Source organism: Epinephelus lanceolatus, chromosome 20 (genome assembly GCF_041903045.1).
Source record: "Epinephelus lanceolatus isolate andai-2023 chromosome 20, ASM4190304v1, whole genome shotgun sequence".
Classification (NCBI taxonomy): Eukaryota; Metazoa; Chordata; class Actinopteri; order Perciformes; family Serranidae; genus Epinephelus; species Epinephelus lanceolatus.
In genome coordinates this window covers 40,243,146-40,267,525 of record NC_135753.1, presented here as the reverse complement: position 1 = coordinate 40,267,525, position 24,380 = coordinate 40,243,146, and the positions used below count along the sequence as shown (strand labels likewise).

At 43.4% G+C, this 24,380-nt stretch overlaps 1 protein-coding gene across 2 annotated transcripts in view; it reads left to right on the top strand.

Annotated features, from left to right (window-relative positions):
- LOC117265052 (piezo-type mechanosensitive ion channel component 2-like) overlaps nucleotides 1-24,380 on the top strand; it is a 107,790-nt gene that overhangs the window by 63,627 nt on the left and 19,783 nt on the right. For both annotated transcript variants that reach the window (XM_078162789.1, XM_078162790.1), the window contains 17 exons: nucleotides 976-1,153; nucleotides 1,226-1,312; nucleotides 2,147-2,303; nucleotides 2,475-2,571; nucleotides 2,819-2,984; nucleotides 3,073-3,162; nucleotides 7,839-7,927; nucleotides 8,010-8,075; nucleotides 8,149-8,267; nucleotides 9,006-9,126; nucleotides 10,058-10,129; nucleotides 21,135-21,301; nucleotides 21,423-22,024; nucleotides 22,116-22,394; nucleotides 22,464-22,565; nucleotides 22,640-22,796; nucleotides 22,885-23,067. In XM_078162789.1, coding sequence (XP_078018915.1) covers nucleotides 976-1,153; nucleotides 1,226-1,312; nucleotides 2,147-2,303; nucleotides 2,475-2,571; nucleotides 2,819-2,984; nucleotides 3,073-3,162; nucleotides 7,839-7,927; nucleotides 8,010-8,075; nucleotides 8,149-8,267; nucleotides 9,006-9,126; nucleotides 10,058-10,129; nucleotides 21,135-21,301; nucleotides 21,423-22,024; nucleotides 22,116-22,394; nucleotides 22,464-22,565; nucleotides 22,640-22,796; nucleotides 22,885-23,067 — 2,732 coding nt within the window. The remainder of the gene's footprint in view (nucleotides 1-975; nucleotides 1,154-1,225; nucleotides 1,313-2,146; nucleotides 2,304-2,474; nucleotides 2,572-2,818; nucleotides 2,985-3,072; nucleotides 3,163-7,838; nucleotides 7,928-8,009; nucleotides 8,076-8,148; nucleotides 8,268-9,005; nucleotides 9,127-10,057; nucleotides 10,130-21,134; nucleotides 21,302-21,422; nucleotides 22,025-22,115; nucleotides 22,395-22,463; nucleotides 22,566-22,639; nucleotides 22,797-22,884; nucleotides 23,068-24,380) is intronic.

The following is a 24,380-nucleotide window of genomic DNA, read 5'->3' as shown; positions in this document are numbered from 1 at the left end:
TTATTTGGAGTTTTTTTTTTCAGTTAGCTAGCTGGATGGATTCCAGCTCATCAGACACGACAGCACAGCGGACAGCGTTAAGAGGAAAGGAGGAGGGCTGGCTGTGTTTGTGAATGATAGATGGTGTAACTCTGGGCACATCACTATCAAGGAACAGCATTGCTGCAGGGACATTGAGCTGCTGGCTGTTGGCATGAGACCATATTATCTACCCAGGGAGTTTTCTCATGTCATTATGGTAGCAGTGTATGTCCCCCCGTCTGCAAAGGCTGAGTCTGCTTGTGACGTTCTCCACTCTGTTACAAGTAGGCTGCAGACACAGCACCCTCAGGCCCTCCTTCTGATCTCTTGGGACTTCAACCACGCCTGTCCATCCACCACCCTGCCCACCTTCACCCAGTATGTTTCCTGCCACACCAGAGACAATAAAACACTGGATTTATTTTATGCCAACACCAAGGAGGCATACCACTCATCCCCCCTGCCCCCCCTGGGAAGAGCTGATCACAACCTGGTTCATCTTCTGCCTGTCTACAGACTCATTATTATTATTATTATTATTATTATTGTTATTTATCATAGTGTCTTGTATTTTTGTACTTATTTTGCATGCCTAGTTTTTTAAGTTTTAAGTTTTTAAGTTTAAATTTTGAAATCTTTAATCTGACTCTTTCCCCTTGACTGCTGTAACACTGGAATTTCTCAGTTATGGGATCAATAAAGATGTATCTTATCTTATCTTAAACGTGTACACTGCCATGACACAGCTTCCCTTTTCTGGGGTAGAACTGCCAGCTTATAATCGGAGGTTCGGCCCATGTGTTTGTTGACATCATGGTCATGGTGAAAGAGTTGCTCTTGATGATCGTATCTTTCCTGGCTGTCATGGATGAGGATGTTTTTAATATACAGGAAGACACGTCCATCCCATGATCTCCTATCATCATCTTTATATTGTGTCTCCTGATCTTTCAGATGACTTCATGCTCCTCCTTGGGGCGTCTCTGCAGCTGCAGGTGTTTGAGGAGGAGCTTCATTCGTCGGTACAGATCCTCGCAGGAGACAACTGTGAGCTGGACGAGGATGAAGGACAAGTCGCTGATCCAATCAGACAGCTTCGTCTCAACACAGGCCCTGACTTCATGTTGTGCAGGTAAACACTGTCCACTGTCCACCTGTCCGTCTGTCTTTTTAGCTGTCTGACCTCTGTCATCCATGTGTGCAGGTCTTACCTGGACATGATGAAGATCATCATCTTCAGCTACATGTTCTGGTTCGTCCTCACCATCATCTTCATAACCGGGACGACCAGGTGAGTGGACGAGATTAGACCCTCCGATCTTTGTAAAAATGGAAATTCAAGATTAAAACTCTAAAACTCCAGAAATAAAAAAAATAGAAAATTCCAGTTAACACATAAAAACTGAAATTTTTGAAGAACCCAAAATGATCAAGAAAAAAAAAACATAACGTTTGTAAAATGGTAGATGGACTGTACATGTACAGCTCTTTTCTCGTCATCTGACCACTCACAGCACGTTTATACTGTTAAATTCACACATTCACACATTCACACACTGGTGGCCGAGGCTGCCGTACAAGGAGCCACCTGCTGCTCAGTTACCATTCACACACTCACACACACCGCTGATCTTTGATTAGTGGACGACCCACTCTACCGCTGAGCCACAGCCGCCACAAAACACCAGACTACATCTGAAATATGATGAAAACCTGAAACCTGGAGATTTAATCTGAAGATTTATCCAACCAGATGAAATGATGATGAAATTATTTTGTTTTGTCTTCCTGTTCCAACATCTGTATCTTGCACATGTTTCCTGATGTTGTGTTTCTACTTCCTGTTCCAGGATTTGTATCATCTGTATGTGTTTCCTGATGTTGTGTTTCTACTTCCTGTTACAGCATCTGTATCATCTGTATGTGTTTCCTGATGTTGTGTTTCTACTTCCTGTTCCAACATCTGTATCTTCCACATGTGTTTCCTGATGTCATGTTTCTACTTCCTGTTCCAACATCTGTATCTTCCACATGTGTTTCCTGATGTCATGTTACTACTCCCTGTTCCAGGATGGGTATCGTCCTTACAGGTTACCAGGTGACGTGTTTGTACCTGCTGTTTCAGGATTAGTATCTTCTGTATGGGTTACCTCGTGGCATGTTTCTACTTCCTGTTGGTGGGCGGAGACTTGCTGCTGAAACCAGTCAAATCCATCCTGGTGTATTGGGACTGTTTGATTGGCTATAACGTGTTTGTCATCACCATGAAGAACATTCTGTCGGTAAGATGAATCATCATCATGCTGATATTTACTGAAGTTCAAAGAGTCATATGGCCAATCAGTTTCAACTGTCTCACCTTTCTGTTCGTCCGTCTGTCTGTCTGTCTGTCCTTCTGTTCATCTGTCTGTCTGTCTGTCTGTCTTTCGGTTCGTCTGTCTGTCTGTCTTCAGATCCTGGCCTGTGGTTTCATTAAGTCATTGGTGTTGAATCACTGCTGGCTGATTCAACTCTTCAGTCTGGCATGCACCATCAAAGGATACACCAAACGTAAGTCCACCGTCCGTCTGTCTGTCCTCCCGTCTCTCCATCTCCCCATCTGTCTGTCTGTCTCTTTGTCTGTCCATCTGTCTATTGACCACTGACCGGTGATTCTAAAGTCATAGTTATATTTCTTATTCTCTGAACACGCAGAGATTAGATGAGTAAGACAATGCAGCATGGTACAAACTCTGTACCTGTCTACCTGCGTCTCTACCTGTGTGTCTGTTGTTTATGTACGTATCACTTCCTGCAGCGGAGCAACAGAGCAGTAAACAGTGCGAGTTGCCGAGCGACGAGGCGGGCATCATCTGGGATGGGGTCTGTTTCTGTTTCCTGTTGCTGCAGAGGAGGGTCTTCAGGAGTCACTACTTCCTGTATGTGGTCCTGGACCTGCAAAATACACAACTGCTGGCCTCCAGGTGCACACTCACACACACACACACACACACACACACACACACACACACACACACACAGAGTCACATGATGTTAATGTGTGTGTTGCAGGGGGGCGGAGCTCTTCGAGGCGTCCACAGTGAAAGCTGTCAGAGCGAGGCTGGAGGTGGAGAAGACGTCCATGGACCTGCTGAAGAGACAGTAGGTGTTGTAGTTATCAATGTGTGTACGCAGGTGCTTTGTATCACATAATGTTAGATATACATATATAATGATACAGTTATGACATAATGTTATATATACATATATAATGATCCAGTTATCACATAATGTTATATATACATATATAATGATAGTTATGACATAATGTTATATATATATATATATAATGATACAGTTATGACATAATGTTATATATACATATATAATGATAGTTATCACATAATGTTATATATACATATATAATGATAGTTATCACATAATGTTATATATACATATATAATGATAGTTATCACATAATGTTATATATATATATATATATATAATGATCCAGTTAGAGGCTCTCTGACAGGCTCTCTGACAGACAGACTATCTAATCGTCTCTATAGTACAGTCGATGAGGGAAATAACAGATTGTTTCTACACTGAACAAAAATATAAACGCAACAATTTTGTTTTTGCTCCCATTTTTCATGAGCTGAACTCAAAGATCTAAAACATTTTCTATACACAAAAGACCATTTCCCTCAAATATTGTTCACAAATCTGTCTAAATCTGTGTTAGTGAGCGCTTGTCCTTTGCCGAGATAATCCATCCCACCTCACAGGTGTGGCATATCAAGATGCTGATTAGACAGTATGATTATTGCACAGGTGTGCCTTAGGCTGGCCACAATAAAAGGCCACTCTGAAATGTGCAGTTTTGCTTTATTGGGGGGGTCTGGGGGGGGTCAGAAAACCAGTCAGTATCTGGTGTGACCACCATTTGCCTCACGCATTGCAACACATCTCCTTCACATAGAGTTGATCAGGTTGTTGATTGTGGCCTGTGGAATGTTGGTCCACTCCTCTTCAATGGCTGTGCCAAGTTGCTGGATATTGGCAGGAACTGGAACACGCTGTCGTATACGCCGATCCAGAGCATCCCAAACATGCTCAATGGGTGACATGTCCGGTGAGTATGCTGGCCATGTAAGAACTGGGATGTTTTCAGCTTCCAGGAATTGTGTACAGATCCTTGCAACATGGGGCCGTGCATTATCATGCTGCAACATGAGGTGATGGTCGTGGATGAATGGCACAACAATGGGCCTCAGGATCTCGTCATGGTATCTCTGTACATTCAAAATGCTTTCAATAAAATGCACCTGTGTTCGTTGTCCATAACATACGCCTGCCCATACCATAAACCCACCGCCACCATGGGCCACTCGATCCACAACGTTGACATCAGCAAACCGCTCACCCACACGATGCCACACGCTGTCTGCCATCTGCCCTGAACAGTGAAAACCGGGATTCATCCGTGAAGAGAACACCTCTCCAACGTGCCAGACGCCATCGAATGTGAGCATTTGCCCACTCAAGTTGGTTACGACGACGAACTGCAGTCAGGTCGAGACCCCGATGAGGACGACGAGCATGCAGATGAGCCTCCCTGAGATGGTTTCTGGCAGTTTGTGCAGAAATTTTTTGGTTATGCAAACCGATTGTTGCAGCAGCTGTCCGGGTGGCTGGTCTCAGACGATCTTGGAGGTGAACATGCTGGATGTGGAGGTCCTGGGCTGGTGTGGTTACACGTGGTCTGCGGTTGTGAGGCCGGTTGGATGTACTGCCAAATTGTCTGAAACGCCTTTGGAGACGGCTTATGGTAGAGAAATGAACATTCAATTCACAGGCAACAGCTCTGGTGGACATTCCTGCAGTCAGCATGCCAATTGCACGCTCCCTCAAAACTTGCGACATCTGTGGCATTGTGCTGTGTGATAAAACTGCACATTTCAGAGTGGCCTTTTATTGTGGCCAGCCTAAGGCACACCTGTGCAACAATCATGCTGTCTAATCAGCATCTTGATATGCCACACCTGTGAGGTGGGATGGATTATCTCGGCAAAGGAGAAGTGCTCACTGACACAGATTTAGACAGATTTGTGAACATTATTTGTGAGAAATGGTCTTTTGTGTGTATAGAAAATGTTCTTTGTGTTCAGCTCATGAAAAATGGGAGCAAAAACAAAAGTGTTGCGTTTATATTTTTGTTCAGTATAATAAATGAAGAACGTTTGTTTCTTGTTCAGATTTTTAACTCGATGAATCAGAGAACAAATCAAATATCAAACTTGTCAGTGACACACTGAGTTTAATCTCTTTTCTGTCTTCACGCTGTGTGAAACTGATGTATCAGATCAGTCCGATCAGCTGTCCAATCAATAACTGATATCGAATCAGGGGGTGCGTCGGTCGGTAAAAGACTTTCGCTAAGACTGCACTCATGTATCGCTCACTTCTGCCATCATTAGTCATTAGTCATACTTCTACTGTTATTATACACATATGATTATTGTCACACATGTATACTGCCAGATATTAATATACAGTACAGGCCAAAAGTTTGGACACACCTTCTCATTCAATGCGTTTTCTTTATTTTCATGACTATTTACATTGTAGATTCTCACTGAAGGCATCAAAACTATGAATGAACACATGTGGAGTTATGTACTTAACAAAAAAAGGTGAAATAACTGAAAACATGTTTTATATTCTAGTTTCTTCAAAATAGCCACCCTTTGCTCTGATTACTGCTTTGCACACTCTTGGCATTCTCTCCATGAGCTTCAAGAGGTAGTCACCTGAAATGGTTTTCCAACAGTCTTGAAGGAGTTCCCAGAGGTGTTTAGCACTTGTTGGCCCCTTTGCCTTCACTCTGCGGTCCAGCTCACCCCAAACCATCTGGATTGGGTTCAGGTCCGGTGACTGTGGAGGCCAGGTCATCTGCCACAGCACTCCATCACTCTCCTTCTTGGTCAAATAGCCCTTACACAGCCTGGAGGTGTGTTTGGGGTCATTGTCCTGTTGAAAAATAAATGATGGTCCAACTAAACGCAAACCGGATGGGATGGCATGTCGCTGCAGGATGCTGTGGTAGCCATGCTGGTTCAGTGTGCCTTCAATTTTGAATAAATCCCCAACAGTGTCACCAGCAAAACACCCCCACACCATCACACCTCCTCCTCCATGCTTCACAGTGGGAACCAGGCATGTGGAATCCATCCGTTCACCTTTTCTGCGTCTCACAAAGACACGGCGGTTGGAACCAAAGATCTCAAATTTGGACTCATCAGACCAAAGCACAGATTTCCACTGGTCTAATGTCCATTCCTTGTGTTTCTTGGCCCAAACAAATCTCTTCTGCTTGTTGCCTCTCCTTAGCAGTGGTTTCCTAGCAGCTATTTGACCATGAAGGCCTGATTGGCGCAGTCTCCTCTTAACAGTTGTTCTAGAGATGGGTCTGCTGCTAGAACTCTGTGTGGCATTCATCTGGTCTCTGATCTGAGCTGCTGTTAACTTGCGATTTCTGAGGCTGGTGACTCGGATGAACTTATCCTCAGAAGCAGAGGTGACTCTTGGTCTTCCTTTCCTGGGTCGGTCCTCATGTGTGCCAGTTTCGTTGTAGCGCTTGATGGTTTTTGCGACTCCACTTGGGGACACATTTAAAGTTTTTGCAATTTTCCGGACTGACTGACCTTCATTTCTTAAAGTAATGATGGCCACTCGTTTTTCTTTAGTTAGCTGATTGGTTCTTTCCATAATATGAATTTTAACAGTTGTCCAATAGGGCTGTCGGCTGTGTATTAACCTGACTTCTGCACAACACAACTGATGGTCCCAACCCCATTGATAAAGCAAGAAATTCCACTAATTAACCCTGATAAGGCACACCTGTGAAGTGGAAACCATTTCAGGTGACTACCTCTTGAAGCTCATGGAGAGAATGCCAAGAGTGTGCAAAGCAGTAATCAGAGCAAAGGGTGGCTATTTTGAAGAAACTAGAATATAAAACATGTTTTCAGTTATTTCACCTTTTTTTGTTAAATACATAACTCCACGTGTTCATTCATAGTTTTGATGCCTTCAGTGAGAATCTACAATGTAAATAGTCATGAAAATAAAGAAAACGCATTGAATGAGAAGGTGTGTCCAAACTTTTGGCCTGTACTGTATACTTTCAACATATTGTACCACAGTAGCCAGAACTATAATTATAATATTATTACTTTCATTAATGTTGTTGTAAGCTACTGTCATTACCGTCTGTCCTGCATCTCTCTCTCTCTCTCTCTCTCTCTCTCTCTGTCTCTCTCTCTGTCTCATTGTGTCATACGGATTACTGTTAATTTATTATGCTGATCTGTTCTGTACGACATCTATTGCACGTCTGTCCGTCCTGGAAGAGGGATCCCTCCTCAGTTGCTCTTCCTGAGGTTTCTACCGTTTTTTTTCCCCGTTAAAGGGTTTTTTGGGGAGTTTTTCCTGATCAGCTGTGAGGGTCATAAGGACAGAGGGATGTCGTATGCTGTAAAGCCCTGTGAGGCAAATTGTGATTTGTGATATTGGGCTTTATAAATAAAATTGATTGATTGATTGATTGATTGATTGATTGACTTCCCTCTCCTCTAAAAGCCTCCTCTCTCCTTGACTCCTCCGAGTGCATTTAAAGAAATGAGACTTCCTACAAGATGGCGAGTCTCAATCGATTTCTGGGTCAAGTGATCGAGGATAGAGGACGGATATTGGGATGAATCCCTTGTCTCTGTTTGTCCTGAGACACTGGTCTGACCTGTGAAGCACTTGTCCTGTCTCTGTATTTCCTTCAGGATGGAGCGAATTAAATCCAGACAGCAGAAGTTCCGGCGAGGAAAAGAGAAGATGTTGAGTTTGACCCAGGACAGCTTACATACTGATGGTCTGTAGACACACCTCTGTTGCTGTGGTAAAGATGCGGTAGCTGTCAATCCCAGAACGTGTGTGTGTGTTTGTGTTCATAGGTCAGGAAAACAAGAAGGGGCAGCGGCAGAAGAAGTGGTGGAGACCCTGGGTAAACCATGCCTCCAGTGAGTCACATGACCTCTGACATCATCACCCTCACCTGTCAGAGCCGGTGTGTAACTGTGTGTCTGTCCGCAGTGGTGAGGAGCGGCGACTACTACCTGTTTGAGACGGATAGTGAAGAGGAGGAGGAGGAGGAGAAGAAGGAGGAAGAGGAGAAGAAGGAGGAGGAGCTACCTGAGAAATCAGCCTTCCAGGTGAGCATCTCATCAGCTCTCTTTAGACAGAGGTGGCACTACAGAGCCGCCATGCCTACCTCCTTCATGACACAGAACCTAACAACAGTGACATCATCATGTGGCTCCAATGTGTGATGTCACACAGCATGATGACATCACAGAATCAAAAGAGACGTGACATTTAACCCAACAGTGTCGTCCTCCAATGTAACATCATTTAGCGTGAGCTCCTGTTAGCTGCTAACTGCTAACAGCTGCTGTTGTCCTTTTTTGAGTTAGCTGCTAACTGCTAACAGCTGCTGTTCTCCTTCTTTGAGTTAGCTGCTAACTGCTAACGGCTACTGTTCTTCTTCTTTGAGTTAGCCGCTAACAGCTGCTGTTCTTCTTTTGTGAGTTAGCTTCTAACTGCTAACAGCTGCTGTTCTTATTCTTTGAGTTAGCTGCTAACTGCTAACAGCTGCTGTTCTTATTCTTTGAGTTAGCTGCTAACTGCTAACAGCTGCTGTTCTTTGAGTTAGCTGTGAACTGCTCACAGCTACATTTTAAATCTCCCACAGCGGGTCGCACACAGAACACATGGTCTAAATGTCACACTTGTCTGTCCATGATTCGTTCTGCCGTCAGTCCCTTTTACACAAAGCATCCTGTCTCTGTCGGATTAAAGGAGACACAACTCCATCTGTCTGTCTGTCTGTCTGTCTGTGTGTGTGTGTGTGTGTGTCTGTCTGTCTGCCTGCCTGTCTGTCTGTCTGTCAGTTTGTGTATCATGCCTGGATAACTGACTCCAGAACAGCAATGAGAGCTCGCAACAACCAGAGGAAACTGTGGAAGAAGAACTCTTCTGAGCAAAGGAGCAGAAAGGAAGAGAGGAGAGGAGGTGAGGAGGAGGAGGTGCTGAAGGAGGAGGAGGAGGTGGTGAAGGAGGAGGAGAAGGAGGACGTGTCTTCCTATAGACTAGAGGTTCATGTCTGGTGGGTTCATTTTGACCACAAATGTGTGGCTTTACGTCCAAACACATGTATAACTGTGGACACGTTAAACTGAGGAGAAGGTCAGTCCGACTGGTTTTATTGTTTCATTGAAAGGTTTGTGCTCTGATCAGATCAATTTACTGAGAGACAGGAAATTATAAAAATAATAAAAGTCAGAAGAGATCACAACAGGAAGTCCTAAACATACACTGATGTGATGATGGTGATGATGATGATGATGATGATGGTGGTGATGATGATGGTGGTGGTGGTGATGATGATGATGGTGGTGGTGATGATGGTTATGGTGATGATGGTGAAGATATGATGGTGATGATGATGATGATGATGATAATGGTGATGGTGATGATGTGATGGTGATGATGTGATGGTGATGATGGTGGTGATGATGATGATGTGATGGTGGTGATGATGATGATGATGGTGGTGGTGGTGATGATGATGATGGTGGTGATGATGGTTATGGTGATGATGTGATGGTGATGATGATGATGATGATGATGATGGTGATGGTGATGATGTGATGGTGATGGTGATGATGTGATGGTGATGATGTGATGGTGATGATGTGATGATGATGATGATGGTGATGATGATGATGATGGTGATGATGTTGATGATGGTGATGATGGTGATGGTGGTGATGGTGATGATGTGATGGTGAAGATGGTGGTGATGATGATGATGGTGGTGATGATGATAATGAAGATGTGTGTGAGTCCACAGTGTTACACAGGAAGTACATGTAAAGCCGTGTGTCGTCTGCATGTTGCTGTAACCAGCAGGCTGACTGTGACTCCTCCCCCTGTCCTGCAGTTGAAGCTATAGAAGTGACCGAGGAGGCGGAGGAGGATGGAGATGAAGAGGAGGACAAAGAGGAGGGACCAGGTAACCGCCCAGGACGCCACAGCATGTGATGTAGTCAGAGTGTCATTCTCCACTTCAACAGATCACATGACTAGGGTTGGGTACTGTTCATAATTGAATCGATACGGTACCGGTACCAAACGGTACCTTATTTTGGTACTTTTTAACCCTATGGGCCCTAGGCCTTTTTGGGGTATTTTTCTTGCCTTTACTTTTAAGCTCATGTCACAGTCATTATAAAGGCTACATACACATGCTATATCTTGTTTTTTTCAGGACAATCTGGGCTAACCAGATTTGCCATCATTTCATGTCCTTCTATGTGCCTGTATTTTATATTAATTTTATATCAATGAAAAAACTAAATTCTTACATTTTTACATGTATCTCACCACAGCAAGTTGGAAGTTGACATATTCTGCCATATATGAAGAGGGGAGACTCTCTGGAATCTGGCAATATTAGAACCATGATGGTGGGACATTCTGTCACTTCACAGCTGTCCAAAACATGTGGTTTGTTCCAGGCGGACATAATTGCCAGTATTTTTTCATTATTATTGCAAGAAATTCCATTGACTCATTCACAAGTCAAAAATGTGTTTTATCTAAAAGAAACATGCAATATTTACATCTAAGATCATAGAAAAATAGTCAACCAAGTGCAATGATGTCCTCCAAGATAATATTTGCCACTTTGTTTACAGTAAACAAAGTTTGTTGTTGTTTTTCAGTTTCAGTTATATACTGGGGAGACATTTTGGGCATTGGGGGGGGGGGGGGGGGGCACGTGTCCCCCTCAATGTATATGGTGACTACGGCCCTGTCATGCATGCATAATTAGGCTACAGTTGTCTGGGTGCACAAAGGTGAAGTGGCTGGTCTTGTCATACAAAGTTTGATGGAGTGTCAACTGGACAATATGGAGATATTTGCATCTTGAAAGCCGGACTACAAATGTGGATAGACAGGAAGAAACACACGCAAGCCTAAGACGTGGTAAGATACGATATTCCTCACTATATGAAGTGACTGATAACAAGATCTGTATAATGGATTTTGAAGAAATTCATCAGGTTTTTATGTTGTAGACAATAAATCTGTATTTATAGCGTGATGGGATGACTGCACAATGATGTGTGGTATCACTGGAAAGCTCTGCTCCTGTGCTTTCATGTTATATGTGTGGCATTTCTGTGTGAGCCTGCATTCGCGAGTAATCCATCCAAGAGTAATGTGTCAATCAATCAATCAATCAATCAATTTTATTTATAAAGCCCAATATCACAAATCACAATTTTCCTCACAGGGCTTTACAGCATACGACATCCCTCTGTCCTTATGACCCTCGCAGCTGATCAGGAAAAACTCCCCAAAAAAACCCTTTAACGGGGAAAAAAAATGGTAGAAACCTCAGGAAGAGCAACTGAGGAGGGATCCCTCTTCCAGGACGGACAGACGTGCAATAGATGTCGTACAGAACAGATCAACATAATAAATTAACAGTAATCCATATGACACAATGAGACAGAGAGAGAGAGAGAGAGAGAGAGATGCAGGTAATGATAGTAGCTTACAACAACATTATTGAAAGTAATAATATTATAGTTATAGTTCTGGCTACTGTGGTACAATATGATGAAAGTATGTATTAATATCTGGCAGTATACATGTGTGACAATAATCATATGTGTATAATAACAGTAGAAGTATGACTAATGACTAATGATGGCAGCAGCAGCAGGAGGCATCTGGCAGGACCACGGCAGCAGCACAACCACACACGTCACGCTGTCCAGGCACCGCTGTGATATGAGTTAATCTGAGAGACAGTGGAGCACAAAGGCTCCGGAGAAGAAGCCGAGTTAGTGACATCCAGAATGGCCGAGTTAGCAAGATGCAGTAATAGGATACGAGAGAGAGAGAGAGAGAGAGAGAGAGAGGGAGCCCGGTGTATTATAGGGGGGTCCTCTGGCAGACTAGGCCTAAGTCAGCCTAACTAGGGGCTGGTACAGGGCAAGCCTGAGCCAGCCCTAACTATAAGCTTTATCAAAGAGGAAAGTCTTAAGTCTAGTCTTAAATGTGGAGACGGTGTCTGCCTCCCGGACCGTAACAGGAAGATGATTCCACAGGAGAGGAGCCTGATAGCTGAAGGCTCTGGCTCCTGATCTACTTTTGGAGACTTTAGGAACCACGAGTAACCCTGCGTTCTCAGAGCGCAGTGTTCTGGTGGGATAATATGGCACTATGAGCTCTCTAAGATATGACGGAGCTTGACCATTTAGAGCTTTATAAGTTAACAGTAGGATTTTAAATTCAATTCTGGATTTTACAGGGAGCCAGTGCAGAGAAGCTAAAACAGGAGAAATATGATCTTGTTTCTTAGTTCCTGTTAGTACACGTGCTGCTGCATTCTGAATTAGCTGGAGAGTTTTTAAGGACTTACTAGAGCTACCTGATAATAGAGAGTTACAGTAATCCAGCCTTGAGGTAACAAAAGCGTGGACCAATTTTTCTGCATCTTTTCGGGTCAGGATAGGCCTAATTTTCACAATATTACGCAGATGAAAAAATGCAGTCCGTGAGGTTTGTTTTAAATGAGAATTAAAAGACAAATCTTGATCTTGATGTGTGTGCAAAGCTGTATGAAAGCTCTGTTATACATCATTTTATTGTAACTTTATCAATTTTTTTGCTGTGAAAACATTGGATTACCAACAAGTGCTTGGCCTTGTCGGAAAGCTACAGGTGTGCTGTTTCCGCTGACATCCGTGGCTTCTCGCTATGACGCACGGTCGCGGAGAAAATCCACAGAGAAGAACGGGTGTGAATTTGGATGCACTATGCGTCGTTCGGGCCCATAGTCTAAACTTCTCAGTTTCAACATATTATTGAAAACATGTAGGAACAGTGCTGCACGTTAACTTTTGTCTGCACATTTTTTTTGTTGGCATTGTTGCTGAGTCTCAGGTGCGAGTCATGCGCTCTCGCTCTGCCTCCACCTCAGGTACCGAAATTTGGCACTGATTCATTTTAAGTGAATCGGTGCCAAGTACAAAAAGTACCGAGTTTCGGTACGTAACCCTACACATGACACTGTGCACCGCATGTCATGTGACGAGGACCAACCAATCACAGCTGACAGATATCTTTCCTTCAGTAAATATCAGTGTGTGATAAATATGGAGGAAGTTGGTCATGTTAGTGCAGAGCTGTCAGAGTGTCACATCTGTCCCACAGACAGACAGGAAGTATCATGTGTCATAATAATAATAATAATGTGTCAAATTAATATTGCCTCGGTGTGTGAATATGCAAAAACGATGTCGGACTCCGTAGTTTTCTCTGGACCCCTCCCAAATCTGACCACTGATGACATGTTTAGCCGCATGTCATCATTTAACCGCTGGCTGTCCAGGTGGTGTCCAGCAAACGATGTGGGTTTTGTTAATAATTGGCAAACTTTCTGGGGAAAACCTGGTCTTATTAGGAGAGACGGCATTCACCCCACTTTGGATGGAGCTGCTCTCATTTCTAGGAACCTGGCAAATTTTATTAGTAATTTAAATCCCTGACAACCCAGAGTTGAGACCAGGACAGAGAGTTGCAGTCCTAAACGCCTCTCTGAGCTTCTAGTTCAGTTACCCAGCCATAGTTTTCATAGTTTTATACAAACGGTGTCTGTCCCCCGACCACCTAAATTATTTAAATCTAAAATTAAACAAAGAGGAGTTGTGCATAACAACCTCATAAAAATTAAAACCTCTTCTGTGACAGAAAGACAAAACAGGAGAATTAAATGCGGACTGTTAAATATCAGGTCTCTATCATCTAAAGCAGTGTTAGTAAACGAATTAATATCAGATAATCATATTGATTTACTCAGTCTCACTGAAACCTGGCTGTGTCAAGATGAATATGTTAGTCTAAATGAGTCCACTCCTCCCAGTCATAATAATACCCACATTCCTCGAGGCAGCAGCCGAGGAGGGGGAGTTGCAGCCATTTTTAACTCTAGTCTGTTAATCGGCCCTAAACCTAAACTAGATTATAATTCATTTGAAAGCCTCGTTCTTAGTGTTTTACATCCGACCTGGAAAACCTCGCAGCCACTTTTATTTGTTATAGTGTACCGTGCTCCTGGCCCGTATTCTGAATTTGTATCTGAATTCTCAGAGTTTTTATCCAGTTTAGTTCTTAAATCAGATAAAGTTATTATTGTAGGCGATTTTAACATTCATGTCGACGTTGATAATGACTCCCTGGCTACCGCGTTTATCTCATTATTAGACTCCATTGGCTTCAGTCAGGGTGTACATGAACCCACTCATTGTTTTAACCATACCCTCGATCTAGTTCTGACGTATGGAATTGAAATTGATAACCTAAAAGTCTTTCCACAGAATCCCTTGCTATCAGATCATTATCTGATTACTTTTGATTTCTTTTTACTCGATTACACGCCACTCAGCAACAGTTACTATACTAGATGTTTATCAGATAGTGCTGTCGCAAAATTTAAGGAAAAGATTACTTCGTCGTTAAATTCAATACCAATACCTTCAGTAACAGAGGTTTCCTGTACCGACTTTAACCTCTCCCAAATTGATCATTTTGTTTATAGCGCTGTAGGCTCGCTGCGAACAACGCTCGACTCTGTAGCTCCTCTTAAAAAGAAGTTAACAAAGCAAAGAAAGTTTGCTCCTTGGTATAACTCTCAAACCCGTAGGTTAAAACAAATATCGCGAAAATTTGAAAGGAATTGGCGATTAACCAAACTGGAAGAATCTCGTTTAATCTGGACAGACAGTCTCAAAACTTATAAGAGGGGCCTCCGCAATGCCAGAGCAAACTATTACTCAGCATTAATAGAAGAAAACAAGAACAACCCCAGGTTTCTTTTCAGCACTGTAGCCAGGCTGACTGAGAGTCAAAGCTCTATTGAGCCTTGTATTCCTTTAGCCCTTAGCAGTAATGATTTTATGAGCTTTTTTAATGACAAAATTCTAACTATTAGAGGCAAAATTCATGACCTCCTGTCCTCAGATAGTACCTATCTAACCTCAAACACAGCTGTAGAATCTAATATATATTTAGATTGCTTCTCCCCAATTTCTCTTCAAGAATTGACCGCAGTGATTTCTTCATCTAAATCATCAACGTGTCTCTTAGACCCCATCACAACTAGGCTACTTAAGGAGGTCTTTCCTTTAGTTAACACTCATATATTAGATATGATCAATATATCCCTATTAACAGGCTATGTACCACAGTCTTTTAAGGTAGCTGTAATTAAACCTCTCCTAAAAAAGCCCACCCTGGATCCAGAGGTGTTAGCCAACTATAGACCAATATCTAATCTTCCCTTTATGTCAAAGATCCTTGAGAAAGTAGTCGCAGACCAGCTGTGTGATTTTCTCCAGGATAATAATTTATTTGAGGAATTTCAGTCAGGATTTAGAGTGCATCATAGCACTGAGACAGCTCTAGTTAAAATTACAAATGACCTTCTGATTGCTTCAGACAAAGGACTTGTCTCTGTTCTTGTTTTATTAGATCTTAGTGCGGCGTTTGACACAATTGACCATCAAATTCTACTGCAGAGACTGGATCACTTAATTGGCCTAAAAGGTTCAGCACTAAGCTGGTTTAAATCTTATTTATCTGATCGTTTTCAATTTGTTGATGTTCGTAATGAATCATCCTTACGTACCAAAGTTTGTTTTGGAGTTCCGCAAGGTTCTGTGCTCGGACCAATCCTATTTACTCTATATATGCTTCCTTTAGGTAACATCATTAGAAATCACTCTATAAATTTCCATTGTTATGCGGATGATACTCAGTTGTATTTATCGATGAAGCCAGAAGAAAGTAATCAATTAACTAAACTCCATAACTGCCTTAAAGACATAAAAAATTGGATGAGCACCAATTTCCTGATGTTAAATTCAGACAAAACTGAAGTTATTGTTCTTGGCCCCAAACAACTCAGAGACTCTTTATCTGATGACATAGTTTCTCTAGATGGCATTGCTCTGGCCTCTAGCACTACCGTAAGAAACCTCTGAGTAATATTTGATCAAGATTTGTCTTTTAATTCTCATTTAAAGCAAACCTCACGGACTGCATTTTTTCATCTGCGTAATATTGCGAAAATTAGGCCTATCCTGACCCGAAAAGATGCAGAAAAATTGGTCCACGCTTTTGTTACCTCAAGGCTGGATTACTGTAACTCTCTATTATCAGGTAGCTCTAGTAAGTCCTTAAAAACTCTCCAGCTAATTCAGAATGCAGCAGCACGTGTACTAACAGGAACTAAGAAACGAGATCATATTTCTCCTGTTTTAGCTTCTCTGCACTGGCTCCCTGTAAAATCCAGAATTGAATTTAAAATCCTACTGTTAACTTATAAAGCTCTAAATGGTCAAGCTCCGTCATATCTTAGAGAGCTCATAGTGCCATATTATCCCACCAGAACACTGCGCTCTGAGAACGCAGGGTTACTCGTGGTCCCTAAAGTCTCCAAAAGTAGATCAGGAGCCAGAGCCTTCAGCTATCAGGCTCCTCTCCTGTGGAATCATCTTCCTGTTACGGTCCGGGAGGCAGACACCGTCTCCACATTTAAGACTAGACTTAAGACTTTCCTCTTTGATAAAGCTTATAGTTAGGGCTGGCTCAGGCTTGCCCTGTACCAGCCCCTAGTTAGGCTGATTAGGCCTAGTCTGCCGGAGGACCCCCTATAATACACCGGGCTCCCTCTCTCTCTCTCTCTCTCTCTCTCTCTCTCTCTCTCTCGTATTCTATTACTGCATCTTGCTAACTCGGCCATTCTGGATGTCACTAACTCGGCTTCTTCTCCGGAGCCTTTGTGCTCCACTGTCTCTCAGATTAACTCATATCACAGCGGTGCCTGGACAGCGTGACGTGTGTGGTTGTGCTGCTGCCGTGGTCCTGCCAGATGCCTCCTGCTGCTGCTGCCATCATTAGTCATTAGTCATACTTCTACTGTTATTATACACATATGACTATTGTCACACAAGTATACTGTCAGATATTAATACATACTTTCAACATATTGTACCACAGTAGCCAGAACTATAACTATACTATTATTACTTTCATTAATGTTGTTGTAAGCTACTATCATTACCTGCATCTCTCTCTCTCTCTCTCTCTCTCTGTCTCATTGTGTCATATGGATTACTGTTAATTTATTATGCTGATCTGTTCTGTACGACATCTATTGCACGTCTGTCCGTCCTGGAAGAGGGATCCCTCCTCAGTTGCTCTTCCTGAGGTTTCTACCGTTTTTTTTCCCCGTTAAAGGGTTTTTTGGGGAGTTTTTCCTGATCAGCTGTGAGGGTCATAAGGACAGAGGGATGTCGTATGCTGTAAAGCCCTGTGAGGCAAATTGTGATTAGTGATATTGGGCTTTATAAATAAAATTGATTGATTGATTGATTGATTGAAGTAGGTCAGCTCTGACGTCAGGCTTTCAGGTAAACAGGCTGTGATACGGTGCTGGTTATGGTTGCTTTGCAACCCTAGACAAAACCTGCCGCCAGGCTCTTTAGAGCTGGCACAGAGAGGGCACTAGAGGAGCGCCCAGCGCCCAACCTCATGTTTTCCAGGCGGTTTAAGATGCAGCATGTGTGCAGCATGTGTACAGCCCCTAATTTGCTTTCAGCCATGCTTGTTGTTGTCATGAGTAACAGTGTGATGTCAATGTGTATCACAATATTAAAAACTAAAAACAAAACTAAGTTCACTTGCGTTCGATTCAGTTGCCTTGAGATAACTATGACCTGGATAAATGAGAATATCCACAGGCATATTAAAAACCATAGCTGTATTATGGTGAAGGAGATGATATGACATTGAGTCGTCTCTGTGTGGCTGTCATTACTGTCAGTGGACTGACACATGTTGATGTTTGTCTGATCACATCTGAAGTGGAGCTACAGTCAGCTGCAAACATGTCATTTCCTGTTGCCAGTAGGTGGTACAACAACTTCCTGTTTTATGGGGAAACCTGCAAAATGGCCGCCACACTGTGGCAACAACCCTGATGTAAACACACAATTTTCACCAGAAAGCTTCATCGAGGTTTTAAAACTTATCAAAACATATCTGAGGTGGATCTGATCAAGGAGCAGAGCCATGTATAACACGTGTCATTTCCTGTTGCCAGTAGGTGGCACTATAACAATGAGTAATTATGGGCAGGTGGATGTGTTCAGGGCGGGACTGTCATCAAACGTGTGACGTTTGGGGCAGATTGGATCGTCTACAGGGCAGTTACAAACCACTTCCTGTTTCATGGTGAAACGTAGAATTTGACACCTCGTCTTGGTCACATGGAGGAGTTCGTTAAAGTTCAACCTGTAGAAATGGTCACAAAGATACAATGATTGCACAGTAAATTCAAAATGGCTGACTTCCTGTTGGGTTGAGGGTACTTTTTTAGATCTGGACATTTGAACACCAATTTCTGCGAATAGAGCTGCTTTGTTGAGACTCTTTAGGGGGCGCTGCTGAGCCTCAGAAAATCCACCAGTTCTAATATTTGTGTGTAAATTTTCACTAGTCTCTGAACATCGGATAAAAAGTCCTTCAGCTTCAGCCTTATCGACTTCCTACGCTCGGCGCTCAGGCCACAATAAACATCTTTATTTAAATGTACGGTGCAACACGAGTTACGTGATGAACTGTTTAGGATGTTTTAGTTTTTAGTGTTTAGTGTTTTAGTGTTAAGTTTCAGCCTCAACGCCTGAACTCCACCCAGCACAGACAACAGCAGAGGACGCCAGACGACTCCACTGGTTTCCTTCGTTTATTTAAGAGTTTGAAAACATAAATTATGTCCATTAATTCAACCAATCAACTCACAACTCAATAACAGAAATCAGATGATTAATAATTGATAAATATCGTGTTTTCATCCTCAACACTGTCGTTAACAGAATCAAAGATTTATTAAACGTGTTTAGTCCAGTTTTTTAAAATATCAATGTTTTGTTTTGAAGAATATTTGTTAATGATAATTTATTTTTACTGGAACTTTTAATCCTGAACAGAATCAGTCAGACTGAAAATCATAAATCTCGTTAATGAATCAAATATTTCTGGACTTCGAATCTTTTCATTCACACAATCTCTGAAATACAATTTCTGCTATCGAGCCGTTCAGACGGTAAACAAACAAAATCTTCTAAATAAACAACGCAGAGATCGACCCCGCGTCACCACATGACAGGACTGAAACAAAGAACCGTATCTACTGTTTAATGATTAATTAATGAATCTGTGAATGGATTACTGCTGCTGCTGGAACATCACAGCTTGGTTGCTCGTAGCTCAGCGATATTTCTGCTGCTGTTAAACAAACGTTTACGCACCAACTACGGTCGTCTGAGTGTTGATGAACAGAGGAAACAAACCTGTACAGGTGATACTGATGAAACCAGTGCGACGGAGCATCGCTCTGCCTATGTCACCTGAAGCTTCAGTTGCCACACCTGTTAGTCATCAGCTCAGTGCTGCACAACAAAGGAACCACAAATAGAACAGTCTTTTAATTTAAAGTTATTAAAATGATGTTCTCCTCCTTCTGGAACAGAATGTTCTGCGTTCACCTGGTTCTCTGAGAACTCTGAACCTGAACGTTCTGCGCTCACCTGGTTCTCTGAGAACTCTGAACCTGAACGTTCTGCGCTCACCTGGTTCTCTGAGAACACTGAACCTGAACGCTCGGCGTTCACCTGGTTCTCTGAGAACACTGAACCTGAATGCTCGGCGCTCACCTGGTTCTCTGAGAACTCTGAACCTGAACGTTCTGCGCTCACCTGGTTCTCTGAGAACACTGAACTTGAACATTCTGCGCTCACCTGGTTCTCTGAGAATACTGAACCTGAACATTCTGCGTTCACCTGGTTCTCTGAGAACACTGAACCTAAATGTTCTGCATTCACCTGGTTCTCTGAGAACTCTGAACCTGAACGTTCTGCGTTCACCTGGTTCTCTGGTCACATTCAGGCCAAAGCTGCACGACTGAGACATTTACAGTGTTTGAGCTCACAGATATCACCATGAAACTTCTTCGGGTTGTTTCTGTTCTCTAAAATTTTAGGTTGCAACATGCTAATGAGGCTTAATACGCAATGATTTACATATATGTCCAGAACATAAATGTGATCACTGGATAAACCCCCGTTCAAAATTCTTGCTTGATTTTGTCGACACATCAGAGTCAGAGGTTTTTAGGATCTCTCTTTTTATCATAGTCGTACAGAACCAGTGTTCTTCATGTTTTTAATATTCAAATGTTCCACAGATGTGGAAACTGTTTTTGAATGAAACTCATTTTGAGAAATCAGACTTTAGAGATTAAAATTGTCAAATTTCCAAACATTTGAAACAAAAAATAAAAATAAAACCTCAGGGTAAAAAATGTAACTGATAGATACCACCATGACACTTCACCAGCTGATTTTGTACAGTTAGACAAATAAGTTTTCTAAAATGTTCTGTTTAAATATGCAGATGAGTCATCGTGTAATTAAAAATGCACCTTTTGTGTAAATTTCCAGAACAAAAATCTGAATGACAATAAACCTAAAAATCTGTTTTCACCTGTGATGTCTCACCTTAACCCAGCTGACACTGGATGTGTTAACTGGCATCAGACAGACGTTGGACTCTTAGGTTGGACAGATGTTACATTTCGGTTGATGATATTTTAAATGACCAAGTACGTCAGAATTTAACGTGGTGTGGACGTTGAATTTTGTTCCTCAGACCTCACCACGACGTGGGTATTCTACGTCAAGATGACGCTGGCATGAGACGTTAGTTTCCGTTAAAAGGGTAATCGGACAGATTCAGATTCAATAATCAGATCATAAACTGGAGGTTCGATAAACACCATCAAACTTTAGATACAGTCTCGTAACTGTGAGCATATCACGCTGTCACCCAGCAACACCTTTACCATCACTGTGACCACCAGATGACGTTTTGTGTTTCAGACACGGTGTTGCATCGGTTCTCTAACACGCTGCAGTTCTGCTGGGTTCTGCTGTCGGCTCTGCTGGACTCTCTGACCACCTGGCTCAATGGTCTGTGTCAGGAACACATCGACATCTCCACTGTCCTCCGCATCGAGCGCTGCATGCTAACGCAGCAGGCAAAGCAGGTATGTGTTCAGGACTACAGACCGCCACAACACGTGGAGGTGTTAGAACTTCAACAAAGATGAAGGAGTCATGTGAATCATCAGAGGTGTTGATCAGTGTTTTATTTGCCTGCCTGTTCAGGGTAATGTTCCCTCCAGAGAGGCAATCCACGTCTACTACCAAGAACAGATGATTAAAACCTCCAGAGAGTCTGGCCTAGACTCCAGCACCCATGAGGCCGAGGGGCAGACCTCAGCAGAGAGTGGAAGGGAGGAAGAAGAAGAAGAAGAAAAAGAAGAAGTGAGTCCTGATACTGGAGAAGAAGAAACAGGAAGTCAAAAAGCAGGTGAGAAGCCAGAGACTAAACCAGGAGGAGATGGTCCTGATGAACCAGGACCAGGACAAGAACCAGGACCAGGGCCAGGTCCAGGACCAGGAGGAGATTATCCACATGAACCAGAAACAGAAAGAGATAGTCCAGGTAGGACAAAACCAGAACCTGTTTCAGGAGGAGATCCATTGGACACAGAAGCAGAACCAGTATCAGGAGACGATGGTCCCGTTGAACCAGTTTCAGCAGAGGCCCCATCCTCAGGAGTGAAACCAGAGGCAGTGACAGCAGAAGGTGACCCAGAATGTTTTGTGACTAAAACCAGCCAAAGATGGCGGCCCAAACTGTCCAGGATGGAGAGAGTCCAGTCTTGGTCGTCTTCGGAGGAGGACAGGATGAGCAGGACTAACAGGTCCGTCCTCTCGGAGGAACACTAACAGAACAAAGTTCATCTTCACTCTCTGGTCTGTGGTATCAATTCCTTCTCTCTGTCGTCTGAACAGTGCTGAGGAATCAAACCAGCAACTACCTGTTGACACACAGCCGACTCACACCAGCGGCTCCTCCCCCACCTCCCCCTCCTCACTCCTCCTCCCCCCCTCCTACAGCCTCGCTCTGGGCTTGGACCTGCAGGAGGAGCAGATTGGGGAGGGGTCCAGGAGGCAGCAGCTGGTTCAGACTCCAGGGGGGAGGAGTGACTTCCTGTGTGACTCGGCCTCCACTTCCTGTCCGCTGGCGTCCTGCACTCAGGAGCTGACAGCCAGCGAGCTGCTGAGGAACAGGTAAGTCCCAGGTGAGTCTCAGAGATCCTTTAGCTGTGACCTGCTGCTGATTCACACTCTGTGTTTCAGGACTTTCTATGACGAGGAGCTGGAGGCATCGGACCGTTTCTATATCAACCAGCACCAGCTGCTCCAGCTGTGCTACGCACTCTACAACATCCTGGCAGCCAGGTAAGCTCTGCACCGCAGGTAACACCACACACTCCTCTGGGCTTGCTAAGATACTGAGACAGTCCTTTTGTCAGGTCGGAGACGGTGTGTTACCTGGTCATCGTGTTGAACCACATGGTGTCCGCCAGCTGTCTGACGTTGGTACTTCCTGTTTTGGTGTTTCTGTGGGCGACCCTGTCCGTCCCTCGGCCCAGTAAGACCTTCTGGATGACAGCCATCATCTACACTGAGGTTCAGTCTGCTGCTGTCATCTCACGTTATCAACTCACCTGTCACCAGGTGGATGTCTTACATTCAGTCTGCCTGTCTGTGTCCTCAGGTGACCATTGTCATCAAGTATTTCTTCCAGTTTGGGTTCTTCCCATTCAACCAGAAGCTGGAGGTGGACCGCACCAAACCGTTCCACCCCCCGAACATCCTGGGGGTCGAGAAGAAGGAAGGCTACGTCCTGTATGACCTGCTGCAGCTTCTGGCTTTGTTCTACCACCGAGCCATACTCAAGGTAAATACTACAAGTCATAGCACCACTGAGCTGTACTCCAGGTAAATACTACAAGTCATAGCACCACTGAGCTGTATTCCAGGTAAATACTACAAGTCACACCACTGAGCCGTATTCCAGGTAAATACTACAAGTCATAGCACCACTGAGCTGTACTCCAGGTAAAAACTAGAAGTCATAGCACCGCTGAGCCGTACTCCAGGTAAAAACTACAAGTCATAGCACCACTGAGCTGTACTCCAGGTAAATACTACAAGTCATAGCACCACTGAGCTGTACTCCAGGTAAATACTACAAGTCATAGCATCACTGAGCTGTACTCCAGGTAAATACTACAAGTCATAGCATCACTGAGCTGTACTCCAGGTAAATACTACAAGTCACACCACTGAGCTGTATTCCAGGTAAATACTACAAGTCATAGCACCACTGAGCTGTACTCCAGGTAAATACTACAAGTCATAGCACCACTGAGCTGTACTCCAGGTAAATACTACAAGTCACACCACTGAGCTGTATTCCAGGTAAATACTACAAGTCATAGCACCACTGAGCCGTACTCCAGGTAAAAACTAGAAGTCATAGCACCACTGAGCCGTACTCCAGGTAAATACTACAAGTCACACCACTGAGCTGTACTCCAGGTAAATACTACAAGTCATAGCACCACTGAGCCGTACTCCAGGTAAATACTACAGGTCATAGTACCACTGAGCCGTACTCCAGGTAAATACTACAGGTCATAGCACCACTGAGCTGTACTCCAGGTAAATACTACAAGTCATAGCACCACTGAGCTGTACTCCAGGTAAATACTACAAGTCATAGCACCACTGAGCTGTACTCCAGGTAAATACTACAAGTCACACCACTGAGCCGTATTCCAGGTAAATACTACAAGTCACACCACTGAGCCGTACTCCAGGTAAATACTACAAGTCATAGCACCACTGAGCTGTACTCCAGGTAAAAACTACAAGTCATAGCACCACTGAGCTGTACTCCAGGTAAATACTACAGGTCATAACACCACTGAGCTGTACTCCAGGTAAATACTACAAGTCACACCACTGAGCCGTATTCCAGGTAAATACTACAAGTCATAGCACCACTGAGCCGTACTCCAGGTAAATACTACAGGTCATAGCACCACTGAGCCGTACTCCAGGTAAATACTTCAAGTCATAGCACCACTGAGCCGTACTCCAGGTAAATACTACAGGTCATAGCATCACTGAGCTGTACTCCAGGTAAATACTACAAGTCATAGCATCACTGAGCTGTACTCCAGGTAAATACTACAAGTCATAGCA